The sequence below is a fragment of the Polyodon spathula genome, chromosome 1, assembly GCF_017654505.1.
Source record: "Polyodon spathula isolate WHYD16114869_AA chromosome 1, ASM1765450v1, whole genome shotgun sequence".
Classification (NCBI taxonomy): domain Eukaryota; kingdom Metazoa; phylum Chordata; class Actinopteri; order Acipenseriformes; family Polyodontidae; genus Polyodon; species Polyodon spathula.
The window spans coordinates 51,071,227-51,090,965 of record NC_054534.1 but is presented as its reverse complement, the minus strand read 5'-3'; the positions used below and the strand labels follow the sequence as shown (position 1 = coordinate 51,090,965).

The following is a 19,739-nucleotide window of genomic DNA, read 5'->3' as shown; positions in this document are numbered from 1 at the left end:
GGAAAAAAATAAAATATACATTTCTTGTTTAAATGGCACTTACTAAAAGAAGAACATACAAGCTTGATAGAGTATTAACTCTGTGTTCCCATCTGACATTCTAATCCTAATGTAATTGCATTCCGGTGTCATATGGAGATGTTTAGAAAATATTTTCCTTTTAATTAGCTTTTCTTTCTGTGCTAGCACTTCATACACAGTAAACAAGAATGTACCACTGTTTCCAGTTCTCAATATTTATGAAACCGCATAATTGTGTACACACGCCAATTAGTTGCTTCTGGCTCAGTGGAGCTTGGTAGTTATTTGTCACAAAAGGGATATTCTATGTTATAGTGATTATAGTGATGTTATAAGTGATTTGGGCCATATTGGTGCACAATGTCTTTGATTCTTGGGAGTTGAAGTCAACAATAACTTATTATGAAGATCTAAAAGCTAATCTCTTCATGTACCATAATATCTCCAATTCAACAATTATATTTCATTTGCTTTACATAAGGGATATAGAACAAAGTGTTGAATCTGTAAAATAATTCACTGTTTCAAGTGCCGTTTTTGCCTTTTTCAAATGTAAAATGTGTTACATTTGGAATGTGTAATACTATAATTAACTAATTGTTGAAATGATTGTTGCATAATTAAATGGTACTCACTTTTCTTTTGAATTGTTCTGACTGGTTTCGTTGCGCAATCAATAGTTTTCTGTGGATTAGTAGCTAACTGTGGATTCATTAATCAGCAATATATCTGCCACACACTCCCATTCTCTTCAAAGCCACACAGCCACTTTTAGTAAGAGGATTCATAGAATGAATCAATCAAAAGAACAATGGGTGACATAAATGTTTGAATTACTAACCCTGCTTTTCTTATTGACCACTCATTGAGTTATTTTTAAAGAAAGCTGTATTTTAGTTTACCTTGTCTGGCAGTCTTGATGTTGACAGATTGGAAGCCACCATTCAAAGCTGAAGAGTCAATGATGTCCGATTCAAAGTCATGGTGGTTTTTGCGGTACACAAACAGAGCCACAATCACAGAAATAACCAGGCACACAATCACAGCGATGCTGATGCCAACATATAGAGCCACATCATCAGTACCTGGAGCAGCTAATGAGAAAAAGAGATTAAACCAATTACAAAAACCCAGTACCACTTTAAATGTATTGGTCATTAAACAGGTAACCATCTGCTAATTAAGAATGTTGATCAGAACTGGGTAGGGGTCTATGACTATACTGTAGATGTATACTAATGTAATAAATATGACTGATTTGGGTCAAAATTTGTTGTGCCTATGGCAAGAACATATCTGGTCATTAACGCACAAATATTGATACATTGTGGTTATAGAACAGAGATGCAAGTTGGTTATGATTTGTTCAGTTTTTTACTCTTTCAGTTGCTTTGATGTCCATTCGGTTTTTAGGTTAAGTTTAAAACCAAAAAAACGAACTGCATTTATGCAGCCAAGGGTATGCGACATACCATTATTACCCACTTGTTGTATCAGTAATATTATTTTTTTCAACTTTGACAAATAACATAAATACAGTTTTATTGCTTCACTCATACCAATGTATTGTATATAACGTTGAAATAATATATTGAGACATTAAACTAGCATTTATTATTTTCCTGATACCCTCATTGTCGCAGTCGTCAGCTGTAAGGGGCAAATTAGGTCTGAGCAGAACTGCAGCTCATGGTTTTCAAAATTGCAAATATATCATAATATATATGATATAAATATATATATATATAAGAATATTTATTTATTCAGCATGTTGGCGTCAAAGTGACTGAGATGTTTGGCAGCATTTTAAAATAGTTTGATGAGGAAACATACATTTAAAAGGTCACCTGGATTTATGTTAGCAAAAAATAAACTGAATGACCTTGTCTCCTATATATATATATATATATATATATATATATATATATATATATATATATATATATATATATATATATATATATATATATATATATATATATATATATATATATATATATATATATATATATATATATATATATATATATATATATATATATATATATATATATCTGTATATATATATATAGATATAGTATATATAAAACAAAAAAAACACATTGGAAATGTGAAGAAACGGCAAGTTATCAAAAATGCCCAGCCATTTAAAGTGGAGCTATGAAAAACACAAGCAAGTTTGAAGAAACCATTGGGGCAACCTTGGCCAGCACCAAGCAAGCACAACTGTAAAAGCGGTGGGGTTGAAGTTTGCCCCAATTGTTTCTACTAACTTGGCTTGTGTTTTTTATGCAAGTTTGATCTGCTTTTATTGTGCCACATAAGTGTACAATACTGTATTTATTAACAATAAATACATAAAACCAGCAGGGGTGTAACTGTTACAGTATATACAGTCTACTTTATGTGCATGTTTGTTATACAAATTCACAAAGGCCTTTTATTTTTAGTTAATACATGTTTGAAACACTAGTCTTGCCATATATTAAAGTTAAGAAAAGTAACATTTATTTTGGGTTTGTGACCACCGATTTATATACACAATATTTAGAAATTACAAAAGCAAATATAAAAAAGAAAACATTAATGTATTTAACTTTTACTCATTATATACTGTGGGAAGAGGGATATGATTTTTGTTTCTATGCTAGTATGTGCTGACTGTGATTTACACTGCCAGTCGCTTCCACATATGCTTTCTATATACACAATATTAGAAATTACAAATTAACAATGCCCAAACCACAAAGCTTAACATATTAATTACGTTTTACAACTGTGGGAAGAGTGTACGTAGTGGGTGCTGATTTTACACGGATCTTTACATATTGTATTAATCGTCAATTTTAGTACTGTATACCAGTTTTTTTTTTTTTTTTTTTTTTTTTTTTTTTTTTCATTCAGTAAAAACGTTTTTTGTTGTTTTTTTTTTTTTTTTTTTTAAATTCAGTAAAACGTTTTTAGTTGTATGAAGAGATAAGACAGTTAAAATAGTAAATTGAATTTATTAATGTCCAAATGTAAGCTACACATTACAGGTGGAACTCTAGTTCTGTACAAGCTGTTGAAAAGACATGATACAGTATATCACTTATTTCCATTTTCACAAAACCCTTTTACTATGTGTGTTGTTGTTTTCGTATTTTCCACACTGTTGCATACCTTAACTGTAAGACCAACGCTATGAAATACAGCCTCTGTTCTGAGAACAGTATTGAAACTTCTGTCAAACAAATTTTTTTTTGCAAATTTTTTTTACTTTCGTTAATTCAAGACTGTTTCAATTTACAGTTTTAAAAAAAAAAAACCGTTTAAAAAAAAATGAAAGCATTAACTGATATTGTATGTACTTACAAATAAAAAACAGTGTTTCACTTGTATGAATCAGGTCTACATTTAAAGTACTTGTATATCACCTTTTCAGTACCAAACGCCGATAGTCTTTTGCAGAGTAACGTTTTATACAGTGGAAATCCTCAGGTTTGCGGCTATCAGAAAAACAGATTTTTAAATAAACCTTTAGTGCATTGTATGCACATGTATTGCTGTTTTGTAAAACTACATTACTATGAAGTATTACTATATTCCACCAGCTGTTCAGAGGAACACGGCCTTCTAATGTAACCCCTCCTTGAGTTCATTTTTAACTGCAATGTACAAATCCTATAAGCGTGTGCCGGCACATTTTTTGGGGAGGAACTCGAGTACTGATACTGACAATATTTTTTCATGTTTAGGATTTAGTACTCAGGAGACAGTGCTGAATTACATAATACTCATTCACCGATTTATATACACAATATTTAGAAATTACAAAATTAAATGTACCCTACTTTTTAACTTTCACTGCATATTCTCTCCGGTCACAGCTCACACGCTTGCTCAGTCACACCCACAGTTTCTAATTCAAGTTCAGTGCTGGACTGTCTCCAGTCCCCAGGCTCATGCACCCCCTTATATTATATAACCTCCCGTCGTTTCCCGCCACTGTCTGGCTCGTCAACCAGTCACGCTCTGCAATCCCCGAAAACAGCAACATACATTCTCCCCACTCATTCACTCACTCCTCTTCCCATGCTAAGTAACGACGTGACCTGTTCCCATTGCAATACATGTAACATAAAAGACAGAGGAGACAAACTGAACAGACAACAAGTCCGGCAACAAAGCAATTGTCCGGGTCGTTAAAACATATTTTTTAATTTGAAAGTAAAAATATATGAAAGCATGACGACCTTTATGTACAAAAATCTTCACTAATATACAATTGAACAAGAACGGTTGAGTACTTATTTTCATTTCATATAGTATTATATGGCAGTGTATATAGATACTGAAAAATAAATAAATAAATATCAAGATAGATAAAGAAAGAAAGAAAAGTCTATGTATTGATTTATGTATTCATTTATTTCAATATTCACTAATGCATTTATTTATTTATGTTTTATTTTTGCCAAATATATAGGCGTTCCTTTTTGGACTGCAAATAGCGTTACCCTCATCAACCAGTATCAAGAGGAAACCATACTTCCTTGCACCAATAGGGACCTCAATGAGCGCTAGACTGACAGGAAACCAACATTTTTCAGAGATAAAGATATGATGATGATTTGAAAAACTATATCTGAAGGTTATAGTTTCAGCAACTCCCACGCATGCCAGACCTTTTTTTTTTATATTTATATAAAAATATATATTTTTTTTGCAGGCATTTTAAAACAGAAATAAATAATTTAATGTAAATGATATAGATGTCTCAATAAGTGCATTCCCTAGTATATTTCCATGTTGACAAAACAAGTTAATTGTCATTAAACTTGGATATACTCTAATATACATATGCGTGGATAAAAGTGCCTAGTGTCTGCAAAAAAATCTGCAAAAAAAAGGAGAAAAAGAAGGAGGAGGACATAGTTACCTTACTTTGGCGATTTATTTCCCTTACTGCATGACAGATATTGACTTTTTTCTACATTGGCTGATTTACTTTTGCTGTGCCAAAACTCTGAAAACATGTAAACTAACCTTGCTGTATATATACTCTCTGGCAGTTCCCGTACTTCACTGATATAACTTGGTGCAAAGAACTACTGTTCCTCGCAATATATATATATAAGGTGGCAGGGGGAGGGTCAGATTCCTCCCTGCCTAAAAACATGTGCAAATGCACGTATTGTTTAATTTAATTGTTAATTGTTTTGTTAATTATCCCCCGCACCGGGAGGTAATTGTAAGTTAGAACTAGGTGCAGGGTATTTAAAAAGTGCAGCCAGTTTGTTCTGGGTTGCTGCTGTGGATTGTAGAGCCCAACTGGAAGTCGTAAGATCTGTTTAAAACCTACGCTTTTTTTTTTTTTTTTAAGAAGAGTGTGTTAGTGTTTTGTTTTCGTGTTTTATGTCAGGTAAACAGCTTAACTGTCCTGCGTGTTAGTCAGGGACCTGCATATGTTTAGTTAGTGTTCCAAGGGAGTTAGGGTTTTGTTTGTTTGTTTTGTATTTTGAATTAAAATGTGCGTAAGCGCTGAAACTTCTTATATATAGATATATATATATATCAACTATATATATATATATATATATATATTAGGGCTGCTCTGATTACTAGATTAATCGGACCAATTAGTCAACTAAACAGTTTGTTATTTTTTGCAATTTAATTGTGCACAATTTTAATTTTTGTATATAAAATAAAATCAACCAATAAAAGATCTGAATTTTCTCTGTGGCAGTCCAATCATAAGTGAGCAGAGGCGGGACATAATTTGGAGTTTAACCAAGGTGAAAGTCAAAGATCTGCCCTGGTTTTCAGCTGACCAATCATTATTAAGAACATAAGAAAGTTTACAAATGAGAGGAGGCCATTTGGCCCATCTTGCTCGTTTGGTTGTTAGTAACTTCTTGATCCCAGAATCTCATCAAGCATCTTCTTGAAGGATCCCAGGGTGTCAGTTTCAACAACATTACTGAGGAGTTGGTTCCAGACCCTCACAATTATCTGTGTAAAAAAGCCTCCTATTTTCTGTTCTGAATGCCCCTTTGTCTAATCTCCATTTGTGACCCCTGGTCCTTGTTTCTTTTTTTTCAGGTCGAAAAAGTCCCTTGGATCGACATTGTCCATACCTTTTAGAATTTTGAATGCTTGAATTAGGTCGCCGCATAGTCTTCTTTGTTCAAGACTGAATAGATTCAATTCTTTTAGCCTGTCTGCATATGACATGCCTTTTAAACCCAGAATAATTCTGGTCACTCTTCTTTGCACTCTTTCTAGAGCAGCAATATCCTTTTTGTAGCGAGGTGACCAGAACTGAACACAATATTAAAGATGAGATCTTACTAATGCATTGTACAGTTTTAACATTACTTCCCTTGATTTAAATTCAACACCTTTCATAATATATCCGAGCATCTTGTTGGCCTTTTTTTATAGCTTCCCCACATTGTCTAGATGAAAACATTTCTGAGTCAACAAAAACACCTAGGTCTTTTTCATAGATTCCTTCTTCAATTTCAGTATCTCCCATATGATATTCATAATGCACATTTTTATTTCCTGCGTGCAGTACCTTACACTTTTCTTTATTAAATGTCATTTGCTGTGTGTCTACCCAGTTCTAAATCTTGTCTAAATCATTTTGAATGACCTTTGCTGCTACAACAGTGTTTGCCATTCCTCCTATTTTTGTGTCGTCTGCAAATTTAACATGTTTACTTACTATACCAGAATCTAAATCATTAATGTAGATTAGGAATAGCAGAGGACCTAATACTGATGATCCCTGTGGTACTCCACTGGTTATCTCGCTTCATTCTGAGGTTTCTCCTCTAATCAGTACTTTCTGTTTTCTACATGTTAACCACTCCCTAATCCATGTACACGTGTTTCCTTGAATCCCAACTGCGTTCAGTTTGAGAATTAATCTTTTATGCAGAACTTTGTCAAAAGCTTTCTGGAAATCTAAATAAACGTTTTTATGGGTGTTTGTGTGCTGTTTGTAATCAATACTAATGTTAAAATAAAAATAAAAAAATCTTATTTCGTTTGGTTTTATATTTTAAGAAATTATGATATTTTTTAATATGGCATGTTTCGTTGTGTTGCGATTTTAGACCTTAGTAAAACAAAATCAAGTCAAACATACATAAATATTTTGATACACACTTGTCATTGACATAACTGTTTATTAATATATAGTTATATATTTTTATTCATGATAACTGATAATCTTACAATGATTTAAAAATGGATGCATTCCAAATTATGTGTCACAATTATTGGCACCCTTGTTTTCAGTACTTTGTGTACCCTCCCTTTGCAAGGTTAAATGCACTGAGCCTTTTTCTATAATTTTTTATGAGATTGGAGAACACATTGTAAGGGACCTTAGACCATTCCTCCGTACTGAATCTTTCCAGATCCTTGATATCCTTTGGTCTGTGCTTATGGACTGCCCTCTTCAGTTCAAACCATAGGTTTTCAATGGGATTCGAGATGGCCATTGCAAAATGTTGATTCTGTGGTCAATTAACCATTTCTTTGTGGATTTTGATGTGTGCTTGAGGTCATTGTCTTGCTGGAAGAACGACTTGCCGCCAATTTTCAGCCTCCTGGAAGAGGCAACCAGGTTTTTGGCTAAAATGTCCTGGTAATTGGTAACGTTCATGATGCCGTTGACCTAACAAGGACCCCAGGACCAGTCAAAGCAAAACAACCCCATAATATCAAAGATCCACCACCATATGTTACAGTAGGTATGAGGTTCTTTTCTGCATACGCATTCTTCTTTCGGCGCCAAACCCACCTCTGGTGTGCGTGGCAAAAGAGCTCTATTTTCGTCTCATCTGACCATAGCACCTGGTTAAAATCCAAGTGCCAATGCCGTTTAGAAAACTCCAGGTGCTTAAATTTGTTGGTTGCTCTCAATAAAGTCCTTTTTTCTGGAAACTCTTCCAAATAGGCTATTGGCATGGAGGTGGCGTCTAATTATAGATTTGGAGACTTGGTGACCCCAAGATGCAGCCAAGTTCTGTAATTCTCCAACTGTGGCCCTTGGATTCTTCTTTGCCTCCTGAACCCCAAATCATCTTCCTCACTGTGCATGGGGGAAACATGCATTTGCGTCCTCTACCAGGCAGATTTACCACTATTCCACTGGTTTTGAACGTCTTAAATATTGCCCTAATAGTGGTAAGTGGTATATTTAGATTTTTAGCTATTTTTTCCCCATTAGCAGTCGAGTCTTGGTACAGCTACATAAAAGCAGCATGTTTTCTCGCGGTTGGGTGTACGGTGAGTGGAGAACGGGATAGGAGACAGAGGTAGAAATAATAACAAAAGTAATCATTAAATAGAGGCTCACCGTGTTTGTCTGTCTAGTCCGTTTTGTTTGTCTTTTTGTTTTGGCGACGTGTGCCGTGTCCTGTGTTTGTGTTTGTTTGTACAACCTTTTTATTTTCTATTCTGTTTATTAAATGCTGAACGAAAGCATTCGCTCAGCTCCACCAAACCACACCTCTCTGTTGCTTATTTCCTGGCTCTGGTCTGACTCCACCCACACCGGCTGTCTTTGTGACATGTGGTGGGATTTGAACCCACGCCTCCATTCGGAGACCAGAACAGGAACCGCAATTTGTTGTTTAAAAAATAAATAAATAAATAAAATAAAATAAATAAAGAAATGGGGAGAAGCAGGAGAGGAAAGCGGCAGCAACTCCTGCAGGAGGAGGAGGAACTAGAGCCAAGGAGGGAGGAAACGCAGCCTTTCCCGTCATCTGAGGAGATGCTGGACTGGGTGTCGGACCCGGAGTGGAGCGGGGATGACCTCCCACTGGTTGTTGACCTGCTGTGGGCCAGAGATGGGGAACGTTCAAATAGTGCCACAGATTCTTAATGTTATTGAGATCAGAACTTTGACTGGGCCACTGTAGGACATTCACCTTTTTTGTTCTTGAGCCACTCCAATGTTGCTTTGGCCTTGTGCTTGGGACCATTGCCCTGCTGAAAGGTGAATTTCCTCCGAAGCTTCAGTTTTTTAGCGGACTGAAGCAGATTCTCTTGCAGTATTTTCCTATATTTTGCTCCATCAATTGTAACCAGATGCCCAGTCCCTGCTGATGAGAAGCATCCCCACAGCATGATGCTGCCACCACCATACTTCACTGTAGGGATGGTGTGTCTTGAGGCATGGGCAGTATTAGATTTGCGCCACACATAGCGCTTTGAGTTTTGGCCAAAAAGCTCTATCTTGGTCTCATCTGACCACAAAACCTTTTCCCACATCGCAGCTGGGTCACTCTCATGCTTTCTAGCAAACTCCAGATGTGCTTTCAGATGGTACTTTTTGAGTAACGGCTTCTTTCTTGCCACCCTCCCATACAGGCCAGTGTTATGCAGAGCTCTTGATATGGTTGACTGGTGCACCATTACTCCACTCCCAGCCACTGAACTTTGTAGCTCCTTCAAAGTGATTGTTGGCCTCTCTGTGGCTTCTCTCACAAGTCTCTTGTTTGAGCGTTGAGTTTTGAGGGACAGCCTTTTCTTGGCAGTGCCTGGGTGGTGTGATGCAGCTTCCACTTCCTGATTATTGATCCAACTGTGCTCACTGGGATATCCAAACACTTGGATATTATTTTGTACCCTTTCCCTAATCTATGCATTTGTATTACTTTATCTCTAACTATATATATATACACACACACACAGTACCAGTCAAAAGTTTGAGTACACTTGCTGGAAACAAGGTTTTTTTTTCATAATTGACAATGTTTTACGTCGTGTACGTTTCTGTAAATACTTGAAAATGAAACACATGTTACAATAAACAAAACAAAACACAAGGAGTATCAAAGCAACGTTCAAGAAAATTGAAAATTCTCTCTAAATCTTGGATTCCTCAAAATAGCCACCCTTTGCCATAGTAAGAGCCTCACAAACACGAGGCATTCGGTTAACAAGTTTCAGCAGGAAATCATCCGACATGTGTGATGTGATAGGTGTTACAGAAACGTGGTTATCTGAGAGTGATGGGGACGAATATAATATTTGTGGGTATACACTGTATAGGAAAGACAGGCAGGACAGAAGAGGAGGAGGGGTAGCGCTATACATAAGAAACAGTCTTGAAGCCCAGGTGTTAAACCTGGACAAAGAAAATAAAACCGAATCAATATGGGTCAGAATAACAGACAAAAATTCAAAAGGCATAATAATAGGAGCATGCTATAGACCGCCAGATTCAGACGGTGAGCACAATAATCTGTTATACAATGACATTAGAAATGTGTGTAGCAAAGGAGAAGCCATACTAATGGGGGATTTCAACTTCCCCCAAATAAAATGGGAAAACCCGGTGGGTAGCGCGAAGGATGAAATAGAAATGGTGGAAATGACAAATGACTGCTTCCTAACACAATTTGTGAAGGCACCCACTAGAGGGGAGGCATGCCATGATTTAGTCTTTTCAAATAACGAAGATAGAATAACTAAAACAGAGGTCAGAGAACCACTGGCAAACTCAGACCACAACATGGTCTCATTTGAAGTGTTTTTTAAATCCTCAAAAGTAAAGACTAAAGCTAAGGTTTACAATTTTAGAAAAGCAAACTATGAAGGCATGAAACAGAGACTAACAGAAGTAGATTGGAGTAAAATAGAGAAAACACCCACAGAAGAAGGATGGTTGTTCTTCAAAAACGTAGTACTAGAGGCGCAAAACAATTACATCCCTAAAGTAGACAAATCTAAATGTAAAACTAAATTGCCAAAATGGTTTAATAGATCAATTAAAAAAAATATATTCAGCGAAAAAAAGGCACTTTACAGAGCATTAAAAAAGGACCAAAAAGAAAGTACACAGAAAGAGTACACAGAACTGCAAATGCAAGTCAAAAAGGAAGTTAGAAAGGCCAAGAGAGAAATAGAAATGAACATTGCTAAGGGAGCTAAAACCAATTCCAAAATGTTTTTCCAATATTACAACAGCAAGAGAACATTCAAAGAGGAGATTAAATGTTTAAGAGATACAAATGGCAAAATCATAGAGGAAGAAAAAAAAATAGCAAATATGTTAAATGATTACTTTTCACAAGTTTTTACAAAGGAAGATACTGACAACATGCCCCACATGTCATCCAGTTCCTATCCAGTTTTAAATAACTTTAGCATAACTGAGGCAGAAGTGTTAAAGGGACTAGGAGCTCTTAAAATAAACAAATCCCCTGGGCCGGATGAGATCCTCCCAATAGTACTCAAAGAAATGAAAGAAGTTATTTACAAACCGCTAACCAAGATCATGCAGCAGTCTCTTGACACAGGGGTGGTACCGACAGACTGGAAAATTGCAAACGTAATACCGATCCACAAAAAGGGAAACAAAACTGAACCAGGTAACTACAGACCAGTAAGCCTGACTTCTATTATATGTAAACTTATGGAAACTATAATAAGATCCAAAATGGAAAATTACCTATATGGTAACAGGGTACTGGGAGACAGTCAACATGGTTTTAGGAAAGGGAGATCGTGCCTAACTAACTTGCTTGATTTTTTTGAGGATGCAACATCGATAATGGATAATTGCAAAGCATATGACATGGTTTATTTAGATTTCCAGAAAGCTTTTGACAAAGTCCCGCACAAAAGATTAATTCTCAAACTGAACGCAGTTGGGATTCAAGGAAACACATGTACATGGATTAGGGAGTGGTTAACATGTAGAAAACAGAAAGTACTGATTAGAGGAAAAACCTCAGAATGGAGTGTGGTAACCAGCGGTGTACCACAGGGATCAGTATTAGGTCCTCTGCTATTCCTAATCTACATTAATGATTTAGATTCTGGTATAGTAAGCAAACTTGTTAAATTTGCAGACGACACAAAAGTAGGAGGAGTGGCAAACACTGTTGCAGCAGCAAAGGTCATTCAAAATGATCTAGACAAGATTCAGAACTGGGCAGATACATGGCAAATGACATTTAATAGAGAAAAGTGTAAGGTACTGCACGCAGGAAATAAAAATGTACATTATAAATATCATATGGGAGATATTGAAATTGGAGAAGGAATCTATGAAAAAGACCTAGGAGTTTTTGTTGACTCAGAAATGTCTTCATCTAGGCAATGTGGGGAAGCTATAAAAAAGGCTAACAAGATGCTCGGATACATTGTGAAAAGTGTTGAATTTAAATCAAGGGAAGTAATGTTAAAACTGTACAATGCACTTGTAAGACCTCATCTTGAATATTGTGTGCAGTTCTGGTCACCTCGCTATAAAAAAAATATTGCTGCTCTAGAAAGAGTGCAAAGAAGAGCGACCAGAATTATTCCGGGCTTAAAAGGCATGTCATATGCAGACAGGCTAAAAGAATTGAATCTGTTCAGTCTTGAACAAAGAAGACTACGTGGCGACCTAATTCAAGCATTCAAAATTCTAAAAGGTATTGACAGTGTCGACCCAAGGGACTTTTTCAGCCTGAAAAAAGAAACAAGGACCAGGGGTCACAAATGGAGTTTAGAAAAAGGGGCATTCAGAACAGAAAATAGGAGACACTTTTTTACACAGAGAATTGTGAGGGTCTGGAATCAACTCCCCAGTAATGTTGTTGAAGCTGACACCCTGGGATCCTTCAAGAAGCTGCTTGATGAGATTTTGGGATCAATAAGCTACTAACAACCAAACGAGCAAGATGGGCCGAATGGCCTCTTCTCGTTTGTAAACTTTCTTATGTTCTTATGTTCTTATGTTCTTATGTCTTCCCAGCTCTTCTGCAGCAATTCCCAGAGATGTAGGGCACTTGTGGGTAGTTTTGCTTTGACTCTTCTGTCCAGTTCATCCCATACAAGTTCTGATTGAGGTCTGGAGACTGGGCAGGCCAGTCATTAGATTGAGTTGTCCTTCACTTTCCTTCTTCGCAGCTAGTTCTTGCACAACTTTGAGGTGTGTTTTGGGTCATTATCTTGCTGAAGAATGAAGGACTGCCCAACTAGTCGTAATCCTGATGGAATGGCATACCTCTGAAGTATGCTAGGATAGCCCTGCCAGTTGAGCTTGCCATGGACTTGGTAAAGATCACCAACTCTGTCACCAGCAAAGCAACCCCAGACCATGACACTGCCTCCTCCATGCTTGACAGTGGGAACCACACATGCAGAGCTCATGCGCTCACCATCTCTGCGTCTTACAAATACAAATACAGTTGGACCCAAATATTTCAAATTTTGACTCATCGGTAAGATAAGATAAGACCGACTTCCACTCCTCAAACATCTAGTTTCTGTGTTTTTTGGCCCAGGCAAGTCTTTTTCTTTTATTCTGCACTCTTAGCAATGGTTTCTTTGCAGCAAATCTTTCAGTTAGGCCAGCTTCATGCAATCTCCTCTGAACAGTTGATGTTGAAACATCTGTACTTCTAGTAGCATTTAGCTGAGCTTATATTTCAGGGGCAGTTAATCGCCGGTTTCGCAGACTTGTGACTCGAATTAACTTATTATTATTATTATTATTAATTAACTGTGGTAGCGGAACATTGGGATTTAAAAGAAAATCCAAACTTTATTTTTTAACAAAACAACAAAACATACCGCAGTTGCTTCATTAAAATAGATTTTAAAAATCTACTACATTTATGGTTTAGTTAAATTTATCAATGCTTAAATAATGATACAGTTTATGCAATTATCTAAAGACACTGACAAGTACACTAAATATATAGGAACCATTAAAGCTTTAATCATCCTTGTCCATACTTTCTCAAGGCTGTCAGTCAGTGAAGTCAGGAATTCCGGATGTTATATATGGCTGCAGTGGAGGGGATTACAGGAGTTTATATTTTTAAAAAAGGGGATTACAGGAGCTCAGAATTTTAAAACTTTAAAAGAACCCTAAGTGCTATACTACCACAATATGAACTTTTCTATTATTAAGATCTACAATTTACTCAAAACAATGTGGTGCTGCAGTTTGTTAGAACTTTCTTCAGCTGATGGTGAACACAATTAAAGAATGATCGCTTATATTCCTTAAAATACAAATATATTTACTAATACAGATTATTGGTTAACAGCAGAGATGCATGGTTTATTTTTGGCATGGGATAAATAAAATAGGTGATAGCAACATATGGCAGTGTTTTCTGCCCCCGTGTGTATTTTGTGTTATGTGTTGCGTGTGGTGTGTTAATGTTGGTGTATAAATATTGCTGCACGGGATATAAATGGGTCTGTGTAGCACGAGTGATTTAAAATATATAGTTGCATTTAGGCACGGGGATTGCACTTCACTTCACGTGCATTTAAATTATTTAATAGTATGCGAGCACAGGGTTGAACAAATTAGTTCACGTGCTAGGACTCAAGTGAATAATTAATTAGTAATTGAATCCCAGCACAACAGTAGTTGCACATTTTACTCACTCGGGTTGTGAGTTCGGTGAGTGGAGAACAGGTTTGCAGAAGGAGAAAATAAAGTAAGCAAAAGTAAATATAGCATTTGCTACAACGTGCTGGAAGCACCAGCAGCGTACTTGTTTTGTGTTTAGCGTTCGTCCACACTGTTTGTTAGTGTCTGTTCTTTTTGTTTGTCAATTTATTTTGGCCCCAAGTGCCATGTTCTGTTTTGTTCAGCACTTTATTTTCTAAATGTCATTAAACGCACTGAGCACCGCAGCGTCAGCAAGTTTGTACAAAAACAAACAAACAAAAAAAAAATACTAAAAAAAGTTTGAATACTGTAAATAACTTAACTAACATAATTACTTTGAGAAAAAGTAAACTATCATGCTGCAGATTTTAATGCACATATTGCATTTTCTATGTGGACAGTTTCCTTCAAACCCATTATCAAAATACTACATCAGTTCAAAAGACCTTCCTCAGACACTTTGTTAAGATTGCAAGTATCATCGCTGGGTTTGAAGCATGTTTGCAGTAAAAAAAAAAAAAAAAAAAAATGTTTGCAGTAGGAACATTAAAGGCAAAACGACAGTGATGAGGGGATGTAAGGCTGAAGTGGGTGGAATGTTCAAGTGTAAGGCAAGGTGAGAAAGCTGAGCAGTACTGAGACTTATTTTGTACAGTACATTGAAACACTAAAAAGATGTTCATATAAAAATTGCCTTTTCCTTCACGTTGTTCAAAGGAACAGGAACATAGCATTAACCGTTGTGCAGCGTAATTGCTTTTAAAAACGTGAAGCTACGTAAAATATAATGATAATTAAACACAGAACAACAAAGAAAATCGAAACAAAATCATCGTCGACTAGCAAAAAGTAAAGCATTCATTGATAGGCACTACAGCTATCAATGGAGGTGTTTACATGCACAAGTCATGACAGTTTTCCTCACCACCTGTTTGCTGTACTTTTCAGGAAATGCGTTGCTATGCAGTTCCGATTTAGGAAAAAAAAATTGTCCGTACCAATGCAAATTACTCAATTCATAGTCATTTAGGGGAGGGGCTATTTAAATGTCTGTGTCTACTTACTAAGTAGGAAAAGAACGACTCTGAATATCATGAGGAGAACTTCATGTGTTGCCATGAAGATAAAAACATTTAACAAGAGAAATGAATCCATGCGTTGTCGCGCACATTCTGAATTACACTGCACATTAGCTACCGGTACTTGTTTGTCTGGTTACTTTTCCAACACACACACACAAACACTTATATAAAATATAATTTCTACAAGTTTTACTACTTACAATATGTGTGTGTATGTGTGTGTGTGTATACACACACACAGTGGTTTGCAGAAGTATTCACCCCCCTGAAACATTTTCACATTTTGTTGGCACCTGAGCATACTCCACGACGCTTTCAAATTAGATTTTACATGTCTACACAAATTACTCCACATTAATAAAGTTAAAAATGCTTACAGAATATAAATTAGTAAGGTTTACAGAGAAAAACAAATTAATCTCAGTTGCATAAGTATTGAACCCCTTTGCTGCTGCAGCCCTAAATCAGCTCTGGTGCAAATGATTTGTTTGAAAGGTCACAAAGTTAGTGAAATGGTTTCAGTCTGTGTGTACTCAAAGTGGTTTAACTTGTAGATAATTACCCTCAGGTATATAAATATTTTCAAGCTGCAACTCACACAGTGATCCAACAAAGCAACCATGAAGACCAAGGAGCTTTTGAAACAAGTCAGGGATAAAGTGTTAGAGAGGCACAAAGCAGGAGAAGGGTGCAAGAAAAATTTCCCATTATCCCTGTCAGCACAGTGAAGTCCATCATTAAGAAGTGGAAGATGCATCATACCACGCAGACACTATCAACTGAGCAGCTGGTTTGGTATGTCACTCTGAAGCCAACAATGACCTTGAGAGATCTGCAAAGTTCTGTGTCTGAGATGGGAGTCAGTGTTCACACATCAACAATAAGCCGGTCCCTACACAAAGCTGGCCTGTATGGACGGGTGGCAAGAAAGAAGACATTAGTCAAAAAGCCTCATCTTAAAGCACATATGGATTTTGTAAAAAAGCATGTAGATGATACTGCAGACATGTTGAAGAAGGTTTTGTGGTCAGACGAGATAGAAATTGAACTTTTCGGTCTATCCAAAAAGACCTATCCAAAAAGACTCGTACCAGTAATTGCTACAAAAGGTGCTTCTACCAAGTACTGACTTAAGGGGCTAAATACTTATGCAACCAGTACATTTCATTTTTTACATTTTCTTTGCAAGTTTTGCTGACATTTAACCTCCTTGTGTACCAGTGTTGTGTTTAACCACTACAGATTTGAATAAAAAGTTTGTTTGAAAAACTGTGCATAGATTATTTGTAATTCAACATTGTAATATATATATATATATATATATATATATATATATATATATATATATATATATATATATATAGTGCCTTGCAAAAGTATTCAGACCCCTGACCAATTCTCTCATATTACTGAATTACAAATGGTACATTGAAATTTCGTTCTGTTCGATATTTTATTTTAAAACACTTAAACTCAAAATCAATTATTGTAAGGTGACATTGGTTTTATGTTGGGAAATATTTAAGAAAAATAAAAAACTGAAATATCTTGCTTGCATAAGTATTCAACCCCTGTGCTGTGGAAGCTCCCAGTTTGCACCGATGAAAGAAATTGCCCTAACGAGGACACAATTACCTTACCATTGGCCTCCACCTGTGAACCACTAAAGTTGCTGTCACATTTTCTGGATAAAAACCCCACTGTTGAAGGATCATTGGTAAGGCTGTGAATCTGAAGGAAAATGAAGACCAAAGAGCATTCTACAGAAGTTAGAGATAAAGTAATACAAATGCATAGATTAGGGAAAGGGTACAAAATAATATCCAAGTGTTTGGATATCCCAGTGAGCACAGTTGGATCAATAATCAGGAAGTGGAAGCTGCATCACACCACCTAGGCACTGCCAAGAAAAGGCCGTCCCTCAAAACTCAACGCTCAAACAAGGAGATTTGTGAGAGAAGCCACAGAGAGGCCAACAATCACTTTGAAGGAGCTACAGAGTTCAATGGCTGGGAGTGGAGTAATGGTGCACCAGTCAACCATATCAAGAGCTCTGCATAACACTGGCCTGTATGGGAGGGTGGCAAGAAAGAAGCCGTTACTCAAAAAGTACCATCTGAAAGCACGTCTGGAGTTTGCCAGAAAGCATGAGAGTGACCCAGTTGCGATGTGGGAAAAGGTTTTGTGGTCAGATGAGACCAAGATAGAGCTTTTTGGCCAAAACTCAAAGTGCTATGTGTGGCGCAAACCTGACACTGTCCATGCCTCAAGACACACCATTCCTACAGTGAAGTGGTGTGGGAGCATCATGCTGTGGGGATGCTTTTCATCAGCAGGGACTGGGCATCTTGTTACAATTGAAGGAAGAATGGATGGAGCAAAATACAGGAAAATACTGCAAGAGAATCTGCTTCAGTCCGCTAAAAAACTGAAGCTTGGGAGGAAATTCACCTTTCAGCAGGACAATGATCCCAAGCACAAGGCCAAAGCAACATTGGAGTGGCTCAAGAACAAAAAGGTGAATGTCCTACAGTGGTCCAGTCAAAGTCCTGATCTCAATCCCATTGAGAATCTGTGGCACTATTTGAAAATTGCGGTCCACAAGCGTCAATGTACCATTTGTAATTCAGTAATATGAGAGAATTGGTCAGGGGTCTGAATACTTTTGCAAGGCATTGTGTGTATATATATATATTATATATATAGAACGATATATATATATAAATATAATATATATATATATATATATATATATATATATATATTACAATGGTTTGAATTACAAATAATATAGCTCATCCTGGATTCTGTGCTGTGAGTGGCACACTCGCAAGAGAAATCATATGTTACTTTTGTTTTAGATTAAAAACTACTTTTGTTTTTGCAGTTTTGTATGTCCATATACCTGTTTACACACTAGTTTCTTTTGAAATGTTTATTTTATTATAGTTTTTCATTTTTTGAAGTAGCGCTTTATATGTGGTAAGTTAGAAAATAAACCGTTTTATGTTTAATTGTTTAATTGTTCATTTAAATATATCATTTATATCAGCAGTGCAGATGTTTGATACGATGTGTAACTAGAACTTGAGTTGTAGCTGATATTTGTCTTTCATTTTAATACTGATGATGTTTAGAATGTACGGTGATAATGACTGCCGTCTGCAGTTCTAGTGTTGAAGTAGTCCAAAAATTTACCGTGTGTGTGTTGGGGGCTGTCAATGTTTTGTACGGCCTTTCAAGAGCACGTAAACCAAGCCAATGATAATATTTGACTGCAAATCGTGCTCCGTATGAAAGGTGTTTCCAGTTTCTCCCTAACTTTTGTACAGGTGCACTTTATGACAGACTCCAAGGGACAATGGAAATCAATACTTTATAAACAAAGTACATAGTAAACACAATTCAAAATGTTGTATGTAACTGCGGAACCTTACATATAAACAACATAAGAAAGCTTAACTGCCAAACAATGGGAGTTTATTATTTAAATAAAACATGCCTCTGTGGCCCGTACAATGTAATAAGCATTGGTAGTACCATTTACAAATTCATATTTGTATACGTTTTACGTTTAAACTGTACAACGGCTGTGCCAACAAAAACATAGAAGAATAAAAGTAAAGAGCACTGTTTTTCATGTCTGAAGTCCCGGAATGTACCTTATTTGTGCAAAATCTACCCATAGAACAGAAAAACTGTACGTATTAAAGGGTACTGTATGCATTAAACTATACATGGTACACGCAAAGCATCTGCCCGTGGAACAGGAATATACGTGTATATATGTTATAAACTAGTCAATTTTACCCAAAGTAATTAACCATTAAAACCCATGCTGTTTGGCAGGGACATGCCTCCTCAATACATTGTAAAAAGAACTGCGTTCTAACAGGATCCATTACAAGTGAAGAGTACCTGTATATGGGATAGTTGTTTGAGCATTTTGTTTTAGATATGATCTAAAAGACAGTACCAATAAAAACATATCATTCAAACATGAAGTGTTGGAATGGATGGTAGAGGCTCAGAATACCCCTCAGCAAATGTAAAGTTTTTATACTCAATAGTGAGTGCACACACTAATAACCTCAGTAGGTTGCTTTCAACGGTTCAAACTGTTGCCCGCTTCTACTTAACTTAGAGCTAAGATGTTATGCTTGCCCATCCCACCCCTGAAAAGCTTGTCTCCAGCATCCAGGGAGCCAGGCTGCATTTCA

The 19,739-nt window shown here is 36.4% G+C and overlaps 1 protein-coding gene across 2 annotated transcripts in view; it reads right to left on the bottom strand.

Annotated features, from left to right (window-relative positions):
• LOC121319547 (netrin receptor UNC5C-like) overlaps window positions 1-19,739 on the bottom strand; it is a 296,899-nt gene that overhangs the window by 43,897 nt on the left and 233,263 nt on the right. For both annotated transcript variants that reach the window (XM_041257112.1, XM_041257122.1), the window contains one exon: window positions 924-1,115. In XM_041257112.1, coding sequence (XP_041113046.1) covers window positions 924-1,115 — 192 coding nt within the window. The remainder of the gene's footprint in view (window positions 1-923; window positions 1,116-19,739) is intronic.